The following is a 16,281-nucleotide window of genomic DNA, read 5'->3' on the forward strand; positions in this document are numbered from 1 at the left end:
GCCACTCTTGGACCCCTGACTAAGTGTGAGTTTTACCATGGTAGGGGGCTACAAACTATGTAGGAGATCACTCATGGATCTTATGCTATTTACCTCAGTTTTATTTATTTTTTAAAGTTATAGTAATTTTATATTTCTATATATTTAAATGCGATACAATCAAACCATCCTGCTAAATTAGAAAAAAAAAAGGGATAAATGTTGTATTCAGTTATGTAGCAGGGCATACTTATAGAGAGTTTGGGGGTGCGGTATAGGTTAGAGAAACCGCTTACTTAATCCTCCTACTACAGGAGGCACATTAAGTAAAAAAGGGAGGGAGGGGGGGGGGGGAGGAGGTGGTAATTCAAGTTTAATGGTCTAGATGGAAGACTCGTGAGTGCATAAATTGTCAGCTGTTATATGCGATAGTTAGCTGATTGTATACTGGATTGTGATTGCACTCAATTTAGAGAGGTCTAAGGACTAAACTACACCAATTGTAATGGGTAACATGAGTCGCGGGGGGTATTATGGCTAGGAGATAGTAGGGCTTTGGCAGGTCCAGCCCGAGCTAGGCATCTAAGGGGCGTTTTGATACAAGACTGCATGTCCCATTCTAGTACCTGTAGGACTAGGAAATGAGCTGTGGTGCCAATATTTAATTGATTTAATCCTCCTGCTAAGGGATGTTTATTATGTGGGGTGGGGGGGTAGGAGGTGATGAGTTGCATATGGTAAGCAGATAAGATGTCTGACTATCATCCGTGTGCACCAAATATTTATACATGTAAGAAAGTTTGGTTAGGACAGCTAATACAATATCAATAATCTTCTAAAGCTGTTTGACATGACTGTCTAAATTCCATTTGCAGAGTGGGTTAAACTGAGTAAGGTATTATAGATGATCAACTGTACAGACTCTAAATTTTAGGAGTAGAATGCTGAAAATATAGTGCTCAAATCATTAAACCTGGGTATGTGATAACCTAATGCTATCTGGTAAACAAGAAGGGTAAGTAAAATACAGGTAACAGTTCCCAGTATAAATAAGCAGTGTTTGGCATTATTAAGGGACAGGGTACTGAACAGACTATAGGAGTTCGGAACCAGGTAAAAATAGATGGGTGTCACTTAAACCATTAAATAGCTCCTCCTAAAGAACCAAAATACTCTAACTCCCGGAGTGGGCCCACCATCCAGGAACAGAAGGTCATATATGAACAGCACCTAGGGAAAGGAGGCTATAACAACCCATAATATGCTATAGTAAAGGATTATTACTTGTATATGACACCCTAACTAGAATGTCCAGAGCTGTAAAGTGGGCATATCCTCAGACCTCACTGCAACCTTCAAGGCTTAACAAGGGAACTGGCAGTGTATTATAGAGATGATCTCAGGTTACAAACTCCATAAATTGAATGTTATGAAAAATAAGCACGATGTGGAGTTTTTAAATAACAAAATATGACAGCTTATTAAACAGGATATTAACATATTCACTCAAACAACTACATTAAGGGTCAAAATTAAATTCAAACTGATAAGTATGTACCAGAGGATCCCATGTCCTCCAACACAAAACTCAGGTTGACATGTACAACATAACCGATAACTTTAACCAAACTTGTGAGTGTAAAGTATAGAGATAGAAGAGTTGGCTTTATTAAGTGCACTGTCCATTAACTCATGAAACAACATATGCAGTCAACTTAGCCTACTTCATGATAGGACAAGCACAGCGTTAACATAATGTCATCTTCGCTACAGAGACACAACCTCATAGCATGTAAAGGATCGTGTACAGTCCATGGGGTCACTTTAGCAGCTGCAAATTCTGGCATCTTATAAGCTGACAGGCCTATAACTAGGACAGGAGTCTCTACGCGTTCAGATCCATGCAAGGAGGTATGTTGACTAGTGACGCACTCACATGGAGATATTGCTTTCTGCAGCAGAGGTCTCCCCAACTTTAATAACCCATCATCAGCACTTTGAGCCACCACCGGGACCCCTCCAGCAAGACTCACCACACCGATCTTCTTCTCTGAACCGGAGCTTAGGGACTTTGTAAGCGAGCCGCCAACGGCAGAGTCAGGTTCCTCCTGAGATTTGGATGCCAGTATAGGTGAGGCGCAAACAGCATCGCGCTGTTGCAAATGCGAGACTGCCGCAGCCGGCTCCGATCGCAGCATCAAAGCTGTAATGAAGGAGGTAAGATCTGCTTCGAGGTTCTGGAAATGCTCATCTAAAAGTTGCCGCGTAGACTGCTCCCAGGCCTCCATGTTAGTGCTGTACTTCAGGTGCAGCAGGTAAACTGCCCGCAAATCGCCCGCCGTTACCACCAATAATGCAGATGGTGAGTGGCTACTTAAGCTCAAAAGCTCAGGAGGTGATGATTTATAGGCCTCCGGTTTCTCAGTCAATTTCAGGTCCCGCTAAAGGAGGGCCCGGAAGCTAAGATGGCGATGTTCGTTGGGTGACGAAGTTGTAAATCTGAGGCTCAAAGTGCACTCACCGCATAGATTTTTGTCTGCCCTGCGCTCCTGCATAAGTATCGATGGGCTCTTTGATAGTAAAGCAGGGTTAGTAAGGCTAACAAAGTTGTAATATACTACATATTAAGACTCGAAAGTCAGGAGCTCTGTCTAGGCACGTCTAGCTTCTTCGGCCGATGGCTCCCCCCCCCCCCCCCAGAACATACAATTTTAAACAACTTTTACTTCCAATATAAAATTTGCTTTGTTTGTTTTGTATCCTTTGTTGCAAAGCATACCTAGGTAGGCATAGGAGCTGGGAACTAGCTGCTGATTGATGTCCTGCTGTAATTAACTTATCCATGTGTTCATTTAGCTCCCAGTACTGCATTGCTGCTCCTTCAATAAAGGATACCAAGACAATGAAGCAAAATTAATAATAGAAATAAATTGGAAAGTTGCTTAAAATTGTATGTTCAATCTAAACCATAAAACAGATTGGATTTCATGTCCCTTTAAGCTATCCCCAAACCAGTTAAGTCCAATTTATTTAACCCCTTAATGACCACAGTGTACTCTAGCACGGGTCTCATTGCTAGCGGCAATACCGCGCTATTATGGCCTCCCTCCCGCATGCCTCCCAAATAGCGGCGAGACAGTGTTTTCTTTTTTTTAAAAAAGCCCCATTGAAAAGACAAGCGACGTACAGGGCATATTAAGGGGTTACACATAATACTGAGGTTTTAGTCTTCCTTCAAAGCTATGTTCTTCTGCAAGCTGAACTACAGCTTGCACTAATTAGCAGATATTAAATATTGCCAGGAATAAACAATTCACGCTAATTATGTTGCTGTTTTAAATGAGTTATGGAAACAATATAAGTCTTTCATAATAAATAAAAATAATAAAAATAGGAATTAAAAGATTAAATGGACACTATAATTGAAATTAAACATTCATGATTTAAATAGAATATGCAATTTTAAACAAAATGTTCAATTTACTTCTTTTATTATTATTTATTTTATTCTTTTGGTATGGCTCAGGAGCATGCACATATCTTGAGCAGTGCATGGCAGCAGTGTTTACAACAATATATGTAACATTGTTATACAATGTTGCAAACTTGCAACATTGTTAGGAAAAACAATGTTGCAAACACTGTTGCCCTACAGTGCTCAGCAATGGATAACATTGTTGCAAACATTGCTGCCATATAGTGCTCAAGACACATGAACACTCCTAGGCCTACCTAGGTAGGCTCTTTAGCAAAGGATACCAATAGAACAAAGTCAATTTGATAACAGAAGTAAATTGTAAAATTATATCAAATTGATCTGTCATGCTCTATTTGAATTTAAGCTTGATTGTCATATTCCCTTAACTACAGTTTTACATATAATACATATAGGACCAGATTGCAATAGACGAACCAATGGGAGCCTCGTTCTCATGCCGTGAGACACGGCAAGAGAACCTAGTAAAGCACATATACACATATTAATACATAAATATATATATAAGCATATACTGTACATATATATTTATAGCGAACACAAAGGGCTCCATGTACTGTCTGCTGCGTTCGCTACACACGGGCAGCGGATCTACTGATCCGTTTGCCCGTATGTATCATTACACACTCACCAGAGTGTGTAATGCCCACCCCTTTATTTGCACAACCAATCGCATGACTGAAGGGGCCGTCAATCACAGAGAGCAAGCAATTTGTGATTTTTCCTCGCCACCTCAGAGGTGACGTAGGGTGTAAGAAGCAGCTGTCTAATGACCGCTACTTCTTACATTGTGGGAAACAGGCCTGGCTCACATATGCAAACCTGCCCTGCAAGGGCTCTGAGCAGCTTTCTCTGCTTCGTACATGGAGCCCAGAGTCTCCATAGACTGCAAAGTACCCCACATCTTAGTAACCCCTAAAACTGCTTAGTGAAGTTTTAGGGGTTATTTTTGGGGGGGCACATTTTTAAAATTACCCAGAGGTCTGCAAGCTCACAGTAGAAATAACCAGCCACTCGTAATGGCTGGTTATTTATCATGCACCCGTAAATGGGTAAATTTGCCTTTTTACGGGCGAGTGACAAATTAGAAATCCACTTGTAATCTAGCTCTCTCTTGGTTAATGCACTTTACCATTGACTTGTAATTTTATATATATATATATATATATATATATAAATCCAAATGTATATATGAATGAATTAATGTGTGTATATTTTATTTAAAAAAAAAATTCAAACACAACACACAAAATACCCAGCAGTATCTCATATGCATCCAGTTAGATTAAAGGGACAGAAAGGTCAACATTGAAATGTGCATGGGTGCTTTTAAATTCTTAACAGAAGCATTTTTGCAATGTACTTCCATTAGCAAAAATGCTTGTAGTAAAATGTATTAGTGTTTCAGCAGCTATGTGTAACTAGATCAGGATTCAAACACCACATCTGCTCAGAGAGCTGGCGGTGGTCTGTATTGCATCAGTGAAGACTTCATTTGTGTCATCCAAGCCACTGCTGACTCTCTAAAAAGGTGTGGTGCTCGAATACTGGGGATTGGGTAGATCACACCATATGTGCATATGGTACTGAAAAAACAGAAATACATTTTAGAAGAAGCATTTCTTTTAATCACATTATAATGCAAAAACGTGTTTATATAAAGAGTTACGTATAGCATTTGTCTAGGTGCTGTGTCAAGGCCTCTATCCACCTAGGTAAATAACTTACTATATGTTCCATATATTTTCTATACTCCTGGGGGGTTTACCTATGATTTTTCTCCACTGATTCATAGCTAGAGCAAACAAATGTGAAAATAAAAAGACCAATATGTGCTGGATCAAGCAAGCAAATGGCTTTATAATACAAATTGGAAAACAATATGTTTAGTTCACTGTGTTAAACTATTATGTTCTCATCTGTCTTCCTGTACTGTGTGCCATCAAAAATACACAAAAAAATGATTAACTGTGCCCTAAGAACCAAGTTATTTACAGTCATATTTCACAATACAAATAATGGGAGGAATTCATCTCTGAAATGTGTTTCTTACTATTTAGTTTTGTGCTTTTGCTAACAGGATCAGCATAATCACTCTGTTCCAAGTAGCAAACAAACCACTATTACTTTATTTATATTTGTCACCCATTTTTAGAATCATATTGATGCTGCTTAATGATAAAGTATCAGCCTGAAATAAATGCTTCAACTTTGAACTCACTTTGCAGGCATTATAGGGTATGCTTGAAATATTTAAACTCCTTTTAATATATAATCCCTTGCTATTTATATGTGTTAAAGGGACACTCAAGTCAAAATAAACTTTTATGATTCAGAAAGCACATGCAGTTTTAAGACACTTTCCAATTTACTTCCATAAACAAATTTTGCACAGTCTTTTTTTATATTCATACTTTCTGGGGAACAAGATCCTACTTGGCATGTGCACAAACTTAGGGTATACGTATACTAGTCTGTGATTGGCTGATGACTGTCACATGATACAGGGAGCAGAAAAATGGGAGAAAATATAAATTTGTCAGAGAAAAATATCTAATGCTTAATTTAAAAATCAGAGTAGGTGCTATTGCATTGTCTTTTCATTATGCACTTGCTAATTATGCAATTCTACTGTATTAAGTGGTCCTTTAATGATTTAACTGGAGTGTGCATTATAATATTAAAAAATAATAAAATACAATAAAATAATAATAAGGTATTATTTAAAGGGACATACCAGTGCAAAAAAAGGAAATATAGCTGTGTGAGAACAATTTATTAGTGTACCATTGCTTGTTTATAACTGTGGAGTCAATCAGAATCCTTTAAAAAAAAACATTTTATCTATAAAATCCCCATAGACTTTAATGGTGTTTTCCTGTATAAAAATGATTATACTTTTTCTTAAGGGTTGTGATTGTCCCCTATGTGTTTAAGTCAGCTATAGAGCAGCAATACACTACTTAGACCTGCTTGAAAACATATGGTGAGCCAATGACAAAAGGCATATGTGTGTAAGCACCAATCATTAGTTTGCTCACAGTGGTGCATTGCTGTTCCTGAGCCTACCTAGGTATGCTTTTCAAGGATACCAAGAGAAGAAAGAGCACTTGGTAATAGAAGTAATTTGAAAAGTGTCTTAAAGTAGCATGTTGTATCTGAACTATATGTTACATTTTGATGTTCATGTCCCGTTTAATATCATGTCCCGTTTAATATCATGTCCCGTTTAATATCATGTCCCGTTTAATATGATGTCCCGTTTAATATCATGTCCCGTTTAATATCATGTCCCGTTTAATATCATGTCCCGTTTAATAGTATCTTCATTTTGAGTTTGATTAGACATATGTATTTTGTTTGTTTTGTTTAAAACCTGCATTGATTAAATCCTGCAAGATAGCATTGATTATGGGGAAATAACACCAAAGGACTCTTAAAGGGACATGAAACCCAACATTTTTCTTTTGTGTTTCAGACAGAGCATACAATTAAAAAAAAAATCCAATATATTTCTATTATTATTTGCTTCAATCACGTTATTCTTTGTTAAAAAGACACCTAGGTAGGTAGCGTGCACACGTCTGGAGCACTACATGTCAGGAAAAAGTACTGCCCTCTATTGCTCTTGCAAATGTATAACATTCTTGTAAAACTGCTGCTATATAAATTGCTGATTAGTGAACCCTCCTGAGCGTACCGTCCTGATTTTCAACAAAGAATACCAAGAGAACAAATACAATTTGATAACAGAAGTAATTTAAAACATTGTTTAAAACTACACGTTGTATCTGAATCATGAAAGAAAAATGTTGGGTTATATATCCCTTTAAGAAAAGAATACAGTTTGGAAAGCCCATTACCGTCAATTGCCAACTTTAGGTCAGTTAGTGTACTCCTCACTCGGGCAATTACACGTTGCATACGATCAATTTCTTGCCGTAGAAATATGTTCATAGGTTGTATTGGGCCCATTTTCTGCAGTCGTGCCTTAACCTGTGGGTTTGAAAGATAGATGATTGGTCAAGTTAGGAGCAGAGAATAAAACTAAGTCATTCGTTGAGGATATGTTTTAAATATATATAACTATTTTACTTGAAGGGTTATGAAACCCAATTTTTTTTCTTTCATGATTCAGATAGAGCATGCAATTTTAAGAAACTTTCTAATTTACTCCTATCATGTAGCCACCAATCAGCAAGCACTACCCAAGGTGCTGAACTAAAAATGGTCTGGCTTCTATAAGTTTACATTCTTGCTATTTTAAGTAAAGATACCAAGAGACCAAAGAAAAATTTATAATAGGAGTAAATTAGAAAGTTGCTTAACATTACATACTCTATCTGAATCATGAAAGTATAATTTTGAGTTGAGTGTCCCTTTAAGTCATTAAAGGGCCATAATACCCAAATGTTTAAACACTTGAAAGTGATGCAGCATAGCTGTAAAAAGCTGATTAGAAAATATCACCTGAACATCTCTATGTAAAAAAGAAAGATATTTTACCTCAAAAGTTCCTCAGTAGCCACCTCCCATTGTAAAGGATTTCTAAGCAGCATTTTAGTGTGTTTGTCCTGGGACATCTGAAGGGACTAGCATCGTGCACTCTCATATTATTTCACCAATCAGGTAAAGGAAGCTTACTATGAAATCTCATGAGAGTTAAGTCAAATCTCATGAGATCACAGTAAGAGTTCATGACCTCAGCACTGCTGATGCTGATTGGCTGCTGTTCATTTCTTCATTTTTTTTTTTTTTACCTGCAGCTGGGAGCAGCTGAGTAGAACTTTTTACACAGAACTTACTCTGCTGAGCTGAGGAAATTGTGAGGTAAAATATCTTCCTTTTTTACATAGAGATGCTCAGGTGATATTTTCCTGTCAGCTTTTTACGGTTATACTGCATCAGTTTCAATTGATTTAGCATATGAGTATTATGTCAATTAAATATTGCTTGATGTTCTGAAAGTATACTTTTTCAGCCATGAAGTAATGATACATCACTATTTTATTTTTTATTAGAAAATAATTTGTTAATCTTTAAAGGGACAGTCTGCACCAGAATGTTTATTGTTTTAAAAGATAGATAATCCCTTAATTACCTATTCCCCAGTTATACATAACCAACACAGTTATATTTATACACATTTTACCTCTGTGATTACCTTGTATCTAAGCCTCTGCAAACTGCCCCCTTATCTAAGGACTTTTGACAGACAGGCAGTTTAGCCAATCAGTGCAGATTTGTAAATAACTCCATGGGAGTATGCACAATGTTATCTATATGACACACATGAACTAGTACAGTCTAACTGTGAAAAACTTTCAAATGCATTTGGATAAGAGGCGGCCTTCAAGGTCTAACAAATAAGCATATGAGCCTACCTAGGTTTAGCTTTCAACTACGAATACCAGGCGAACAAAGCAAAATTGTAAAGTAAATTGTGAAGTTTTTTTAAAATTGTATGCCCTATCTGAATCATGAAAGTTTATTTTGGACTAGACTGTCCCTTTAAGTAATATTAAAATCTAGGAAAATATTTTTAAATATAGTCTACTTGCTTTATCTTAAATAATCCACTAACACATTCAATAAAAAAAAAAAAGATATATGGCATCCTTACAGAAAAAAACTAAATGTATGCTTAACAGATATATTAACTTTCATGGTGGTGAAAGTCCATGAATCATCACATGTGGGATTAAGCTCCAGTCCACTAGGAGGCTCCTCCTGGAAGGCTGGACTTTAATCTTACATGTGATGGCTTGTTGACTCTCACCAATTTGTGATATATATATATATATATATATATATATATATATATATAGCACATACAAAATACTGTAAGTTATTTGACTCTCATTGCCTTTTTTTTATTTATTTAATTAAATGTTTTAGTAGCAAATGTTTACATTTTGGAAGGCACCTATACTGTATGACTATTTCATATGTATTGTTATTATCTTTATATATAATACTACAACAGATTTGCAGTGCTATATAAGGGCTACAATAATAAGCCAGAGAAGGCAAGTTAATACAGAAGGAGTAAAGGACTCTATTCCCTATAGAGCTTACGTTCTAATTGGTAGTTGGAGATAGCAAGTGTTAATATAATGTGTTAAATCAATATCTATTGTGACACTTTTGTTTTATTTTTTTTATAAAAAAAGATGAAAATTTGAGTGGACAAACAGTTGTGTTTTTTCTTAACATAACTTTTTTTTTTTTTTATTAATACATGTACAAATTCATATTAAAAAACAACCTTAGTGTCTTTTAAAATATTTTTTCTTGCTCAAAGAATCTATACAGATGGCATAATTTCCTATAAAGGTCTAGATTACAAGTGCAGCGCTATTTTAACGATCACACGTAATGGGTAAATTTGCCTGTTTACTGGCGCACGATAAATACCCAGCCATTACAAGTGGCTGGTTAATGCTACAACGAGCCTGCACTTTGCACTTCGAAAATTAACCAGAGGTCAGACCTCTGGTTAATTTAAAAAATGGCCCCCAATTGCCCCCAAAATAAAGAGTTGTGTTCCTTTTTATTAATAAAAATCAAGAACATTTTTTTTTTAAATATAACTGCACAAAGCAGTTTTAAGGGGTTAAAGTGTGTGGATATGGGGTGTTAAAAAAAAAAAACGGCACTGAAAACCCATAATGGTCTATGGGGACTGTGTTGTTACTATAAATATATATGTATGTTCTTATATACATATATATTTATGTGTTAATATGTGTATATACAAATATAAACACATAGATATTTATGTATATATTCATATATATTTTAAATATACTGCCCAAGGCTGCATGACTTACCCCCCATCACTGCCCTAGGTTCTCTGCCGTGACTATTGGCATTAAAAAAAGAGGCTCCCATTGAAGCTTATGGAAGCACACCTTTGTGAGCGCAAAGCTTCCATGCAATTTCCCTCCACTAGTAATACCAGCACACATTTGCATGCACTGGTATTACAAGTGTAGGTCAAATATTGCACTTGCAAAAAAGCAAATTTGCGCTCCACTCGTAAACTGGCCCAAAATGTACAAATGCATTTCAGAAGTTTGTTTAAAAATTATGCTTATTAAAGGGATAGAAAACCCAAAAATGTTCTTTTATGATTCAGAAGGAACATACAATTTTAAACAACTTTACAATGTACTTCTTTTATCAAATTTGCTTCATTCTCGTGTTATCCATTGCTGAAGGAACAACATTGCACTACTGGCAGCTAGCTGAAAACATCTAATTAGCCAATCACAAGAGACAAATGTGTGCAGGCACCAATTAGCAGCAGCTCCCACTGGTGTATATGTACATATTCTTTTTCAACAAGAGATACTAAGAGATACTAAGAGAACAAAGCACTTTTGAAAATAGAAGTGAATTTAAAAGTGGCTTAAAATTACATGCTCTATCGGAATCATCAGAGGCGTAACTAGAAACCACAGGGCCCAGGTGCAAGAATCTAAGGCCCCCCCCACCCCAACCCAAGTGAATGTAATACATATCTTTTTTTTTTTTTTCTTTTTTTTACAATTAACACAGAAAATAATGTGAATCAGATTACATGTCTGCAAAAGGAGGTACCCTGTGCCCACAGTCTGTAAGATGGTCTGACCCCCTATTACTGTATATAGTGACACTGTTTAACCCACCAGTACTGTATATAGTGAGTCAGTGACAGTCTGTAATCTGCCGGTGAGATGGCTGGCCTGACCCTACCCGCCCCAGTACTTTATAAAGTGACCACAGTAGTCTGTGACTTGGTCCAGCCCCCCATACTGTATATAGTGGTACTGTATAGTGACACTGTTTACCCCCCCCCCCCCCACATGCTACTCCCTATAGAGCTTACGTTCTAATTGGTAGTTGGAGATAGCAAGTGTTAATATAATGTGTTAAATCAATATCTATTGTGACACTTTTGTTTTATTTTTTTATAAAAAAGATGAAAATTTGAGTGGACAAACAGTTTTGTTTTTTCTTAACATAACTTTTTTTTTTTTATTAATACATGTACAAATTCATATTAAAAAACAACCTTAGTGTCTTTTAAAATATTTTTTCTTGCTCAAAGAATCTATACAGATGGCATAATTTCCTATAAAGGTCTAGATTACAAGTGCAGCGCTATTTTAACGATCACACGTAATGGGTAAATTTGCCTGTTTACTGGCGCACGATAAATACCCAGCCATTACAAGTGGCTGGTTAATGCTACAACGAGCCTGCACTTTGCACTTCGAAAATTAACCAGAGGTCAGACCTCTGGTTAATTTAAAAAATGGCCCCCAATTGCCCCCAAAATAAAGAGTTGTGTTCCTTTTTATTAATAAAAATCAAGAACATTTTTTTTTTTTAAAATATAACTGCACAAAGCAGTTTTAAGGGGTTAAAGTGTGTGGATATGGGGTGTTAAAAAAAAAAAACGGCACTGAAAACACATAATGGTCTATGGGGACTGTGTTGTTACTATAAATATATATGTATATTCTTATATACATATATATTTATGTGTTAATATGTGTATATACAAATATAAACACATAGATATTTATGTATATATTCATATATATTTTAAATATACTGCCCAAGGCTGCATGACTTACCCCCCATCACTGCCCTAGGTTCTCTGCCGTGACTATTGGCATTAAAAAAGAGGCTCCCATTGAAGCCTATGGAAGCACACCTTTGTGAGCGCAAAGCTTCCATGCAATTTCCCTCCACTAGTAATACCAGCACACATTTGCATGCACTGGTATTACAAGTGTAGGTCAAATATTGCACTTGCAAAAAAGCAAATTTGCGCTCCACTCGTAAACTGGCCCAAAATGTACAAATGCATTTCAGAAGTTTGTTTAAAAATTATGCTTATTAAAGGGATAGAAAACCCAAAAATGTTCTTTTATGATTCAGAAGGAACATACAATTTTAAACAACTTTACAATGTACTTCTTTTATCAAATTTGCTTCATTCTCGTGTTATCCATTGCTGAAGGAACAACATTGCACTACTGGCAGCTAGCTGAAAACATCTAATTAGCCAATCACAAGAGACAAATGTGTGCAGGCACCAATTAGCAGCAGCTCCCACTGGTGTATATGTACATATTCTTTTTCAACAAGAGATACTAAGAGATACTAAGAGAACAAAGCACTTTTGAAAATAGAAGTGAATTAAAAAGTGGCTTAAAATTACATGCTCTATCGGAATCATCAGAGGCGTAACTAGAAACCACAGGGCCCAGGTGCAAGAATCTAAGGCCCCCCCCCACCCCAACCCAAGTGAATGTAATACATATCTTTTTTTTTTTTTTTTTTTTTTACAATTAACACAGAAAATAATGTGAATCAGATTACATGTCTGCAAAAGGAGGTACCCTGTGCCCACAGTCTGTGAGATGGTCTGACCCCCTATTACTGTATATAGTGACACTGTTTAACCCACCAGTACTGTATATAGTGAGTCAGTGACAGTCTGTAATCTGCCGGTGAGATGGCTGGCCTGACCCTACCCGCCCCAGTACTTTATAAAGTGACCACAGTAGTCTGTGACTTGGTCCAGCCCCCCATACTGTATATAGTGGTACTGTATAGTGACACTGTTTACCCCCCCCCCCCCACATGCTGTAGTAACAAGGTCTGTCATTTGCTGGTTCCACAAACATATACACACACACATACATGCATAAATACACACACAGTCACATACATACATATATACACACACATACATGAATAAATACACACACAGTCACATACATACACACACACACACACATACATGCATAAATACACACAGTCACATACACACACACACACACACACATACATGCATAAATACACACACAGTTACATACATACACACACACACATACATACATGCATAAATACACACAGTCACATACACACACACACACACACACATACATGCATAAATACACACACAGTCACATACATACACACACACACACACACACATACATGCATAAATACACACACAGTCACATACATACATACATACATACACACACACACACACACACGTACATGCATAAATACACACACAGTCACATACATACATACACACACACACACACACACACATACATAAATACACACACAGTCACATACATACACACACACACACATACATGCATAAATACACACACAGTCACATACATACATACATACACACACACATGCATAAATACACACACAGTCACACACATACATGCATAAATACACACACAGTCACATACATATATACATACATACACACGCACACACACATGCATAAATACACACACAGTCACATACATACACACACATACATGCATAAATACACACACAGTCACATACATACACACACACACACACACACACATACATACATATACACACACACACACATACATGCATAAATACACACACAGTCACATACATACACACAAACACACACATACATGCATAAATACACACACAGTCACATACATACATACACACAGTCACATACATACATGTATGAATACACACACAGTCACATACATACATACACACACACACACACACATACATGCATAAATACACACACAGTCACATACATACACACACACACACATACATGCATAAATACACACACAGTCACATACATACAAACATACACACACACACATACATGCATAAATACACACACAGTCACATACATACATACACACACATACATGCATAAATACACACACAGTCACATACATACACACACACACACACATACATGCATAAATACACACACAGTCACATACATACATACATACACACACACACATACATGCATAAATACACACACAGTCACATACATACACACACACACATACATGCATAAATACACACACAGTCACATACATACACACACACATACATGCATAAATACACACACAGTCACATACATACATACACACACACACACATACATGCATAAATACACACACAGTCACATACATACATACACACACACATACATGCATAAATACACACACAGTCACATACATACACACACACATACATGCATAAATACACACACAGTCCCATACATACATACACACACACACACATACATGCATAAATACACACACAGTCACATACATACATACATACACACACACATAAACACCAATGGGTAAAACAGAAACACTAACCCCTGTAGTCAGAGACACTAGTGAAGCATCATGTCACACTCACATGATATCAGTGCAGGCAGTGGCAGTAGTTTCACCCCTGGGAATCATGCAAGTTTAATTTTGACTTCCCTATCCCTTTAAATCAAAAAGCTTTATATACCTTTAAGTGAAGGCCAAATATTTGGGCTTATTGCTCTGTCAAAATGTATTTAATGACTCATTCTATATATTTTTTTCTTTAAAAAAAAAAAAAGCTCTTAACTTTAGTCACTAATAATCAGCTATTTTCCATACTCATAATCGTTTTTTTGGATTTAAATTATAACTTTAAAATTCACCTCCATATTCAGCTATTTGCATTCTTCATTTACAAATGAAATACAAATGATATTTTCTTGAAGCAAAACAATTTTTATGATAAAATTATCAAAATGCCACAGAAAAAGAAAAAAAGCCAAACTAGTTATCATCACGCTAAATAGCCTCTAATAACGCCTCAGAGGTCAGCAGCTAGTCTATGACCAGCCAATATTAGATAGCATTTAGCTGTGTAGCAATGACTTCAATATTATGTCTGATTTATTTAGAAAAGTGACAGGTGGTTTATGAAGCTGCTTGCATGTGCTAAGGACATAAAATATAGATTTTATGCTAGATAATTAAGCTGTATGTGTAACAATATGGATAGATTTGCCACCTTAACGGTAGAATTAATTCAAGATGAATAGCTTATAAATTTATTGAAAAAATACCCATTGACTTTAATGAAGACTTTTGTATAAAAAAAGATGCTCATAAGCTTTTTTTTGGCAGGGCAATAGTCTCTGCCTTTGCCAGAATTACATGTAAGTAATTAATTTGCATTATTAATTTTGGAATAGGTAATTATGCCACTTAAGAGTGTGTTTCAAAATAAATACTCTCAAATGATTTGGAAATATATGCCATGGCCTGTATGATTTCCTTATTACTGATAATGCTCTTAATATAAAGTTACAAACCTTTGGGTATTTAATTCCAGTTGAAAAAAGTAATATAGAATTAATTTTAAAGACTTTTGTAGACAACATGTTGATATGTTTTTAAATTGGAATAAATTTGACATTAATATCCAATATCAGCTGGGTGGCAAGCATTGTAAGGAAACACATAGTGGGCCAGATTGAACGTTTATTGCACTAGAAGTAAGCTTTTTGCGCTCGTCGAGTTGCGCTCATATTATGAGTTGAAAGTAAACTGTTTTTTCTTTCACGATAACCCGATGAGTGCAAAAAAAACAAAGTTAGAATATCATGTGTGCATTCACGTATTCCCCCATAGAAGTCAATATATATATATATATATATATATATATATATATATACACAGTATATATATATATATATATATATATATATATATATATATATATAGTATATACACATACATATTTAGCTCTATGTTAAAGCCCTTCAGCTGCCTTACCTGAAATCTCATATCTTTGAGCCTTTATAACTTTTGTGTGCAATATTTTTTTATTCATTTTTAATAGTGTTATTATGAGTGTAACTGTAATTTGCAATGTATTTTTTTATGTGTTTTGTGCAACTTTTTTGTTTTGCAAAACAGTTA

At 35.9% G+C, this 16,281-nt stretch overlaps 1 protein-coding gene across 1 annotated transcript in view; it reads right to left on the bottom strand.

The window, feature by feature from the left end:
* LOC128661578 (dynein axonemal heavy chain 5-like) overlaps positions 1 to 16,281 on the bottom strand; it is a 671,317-nt gene that overhangs the window by 67,447 nt on the left and 587,589 nt on the right. Inside the window, 1 exon segment of the mRNA XM_053715820.1 lies at positions 7,339 to 7,471. Within this exon segment, the coding sequence (XP_053571795.1) occupies positions 7,339 to 7,471 (133 nt within the window).

This window comes from Bombina bombina, chromosome 5 (assembly GCF_027579735.1).
Source record: "Bombina bombina isolate aBomBom1 chromosome 5, aBomBom1.pri, whole genome shotgun sequence".
Classification (NCBI taxonomy): Eukaryota; Metazoa; Chordata; class Amphibia; order Anura; family Bombinatoridae; genus Bombina; species Bombina bombina.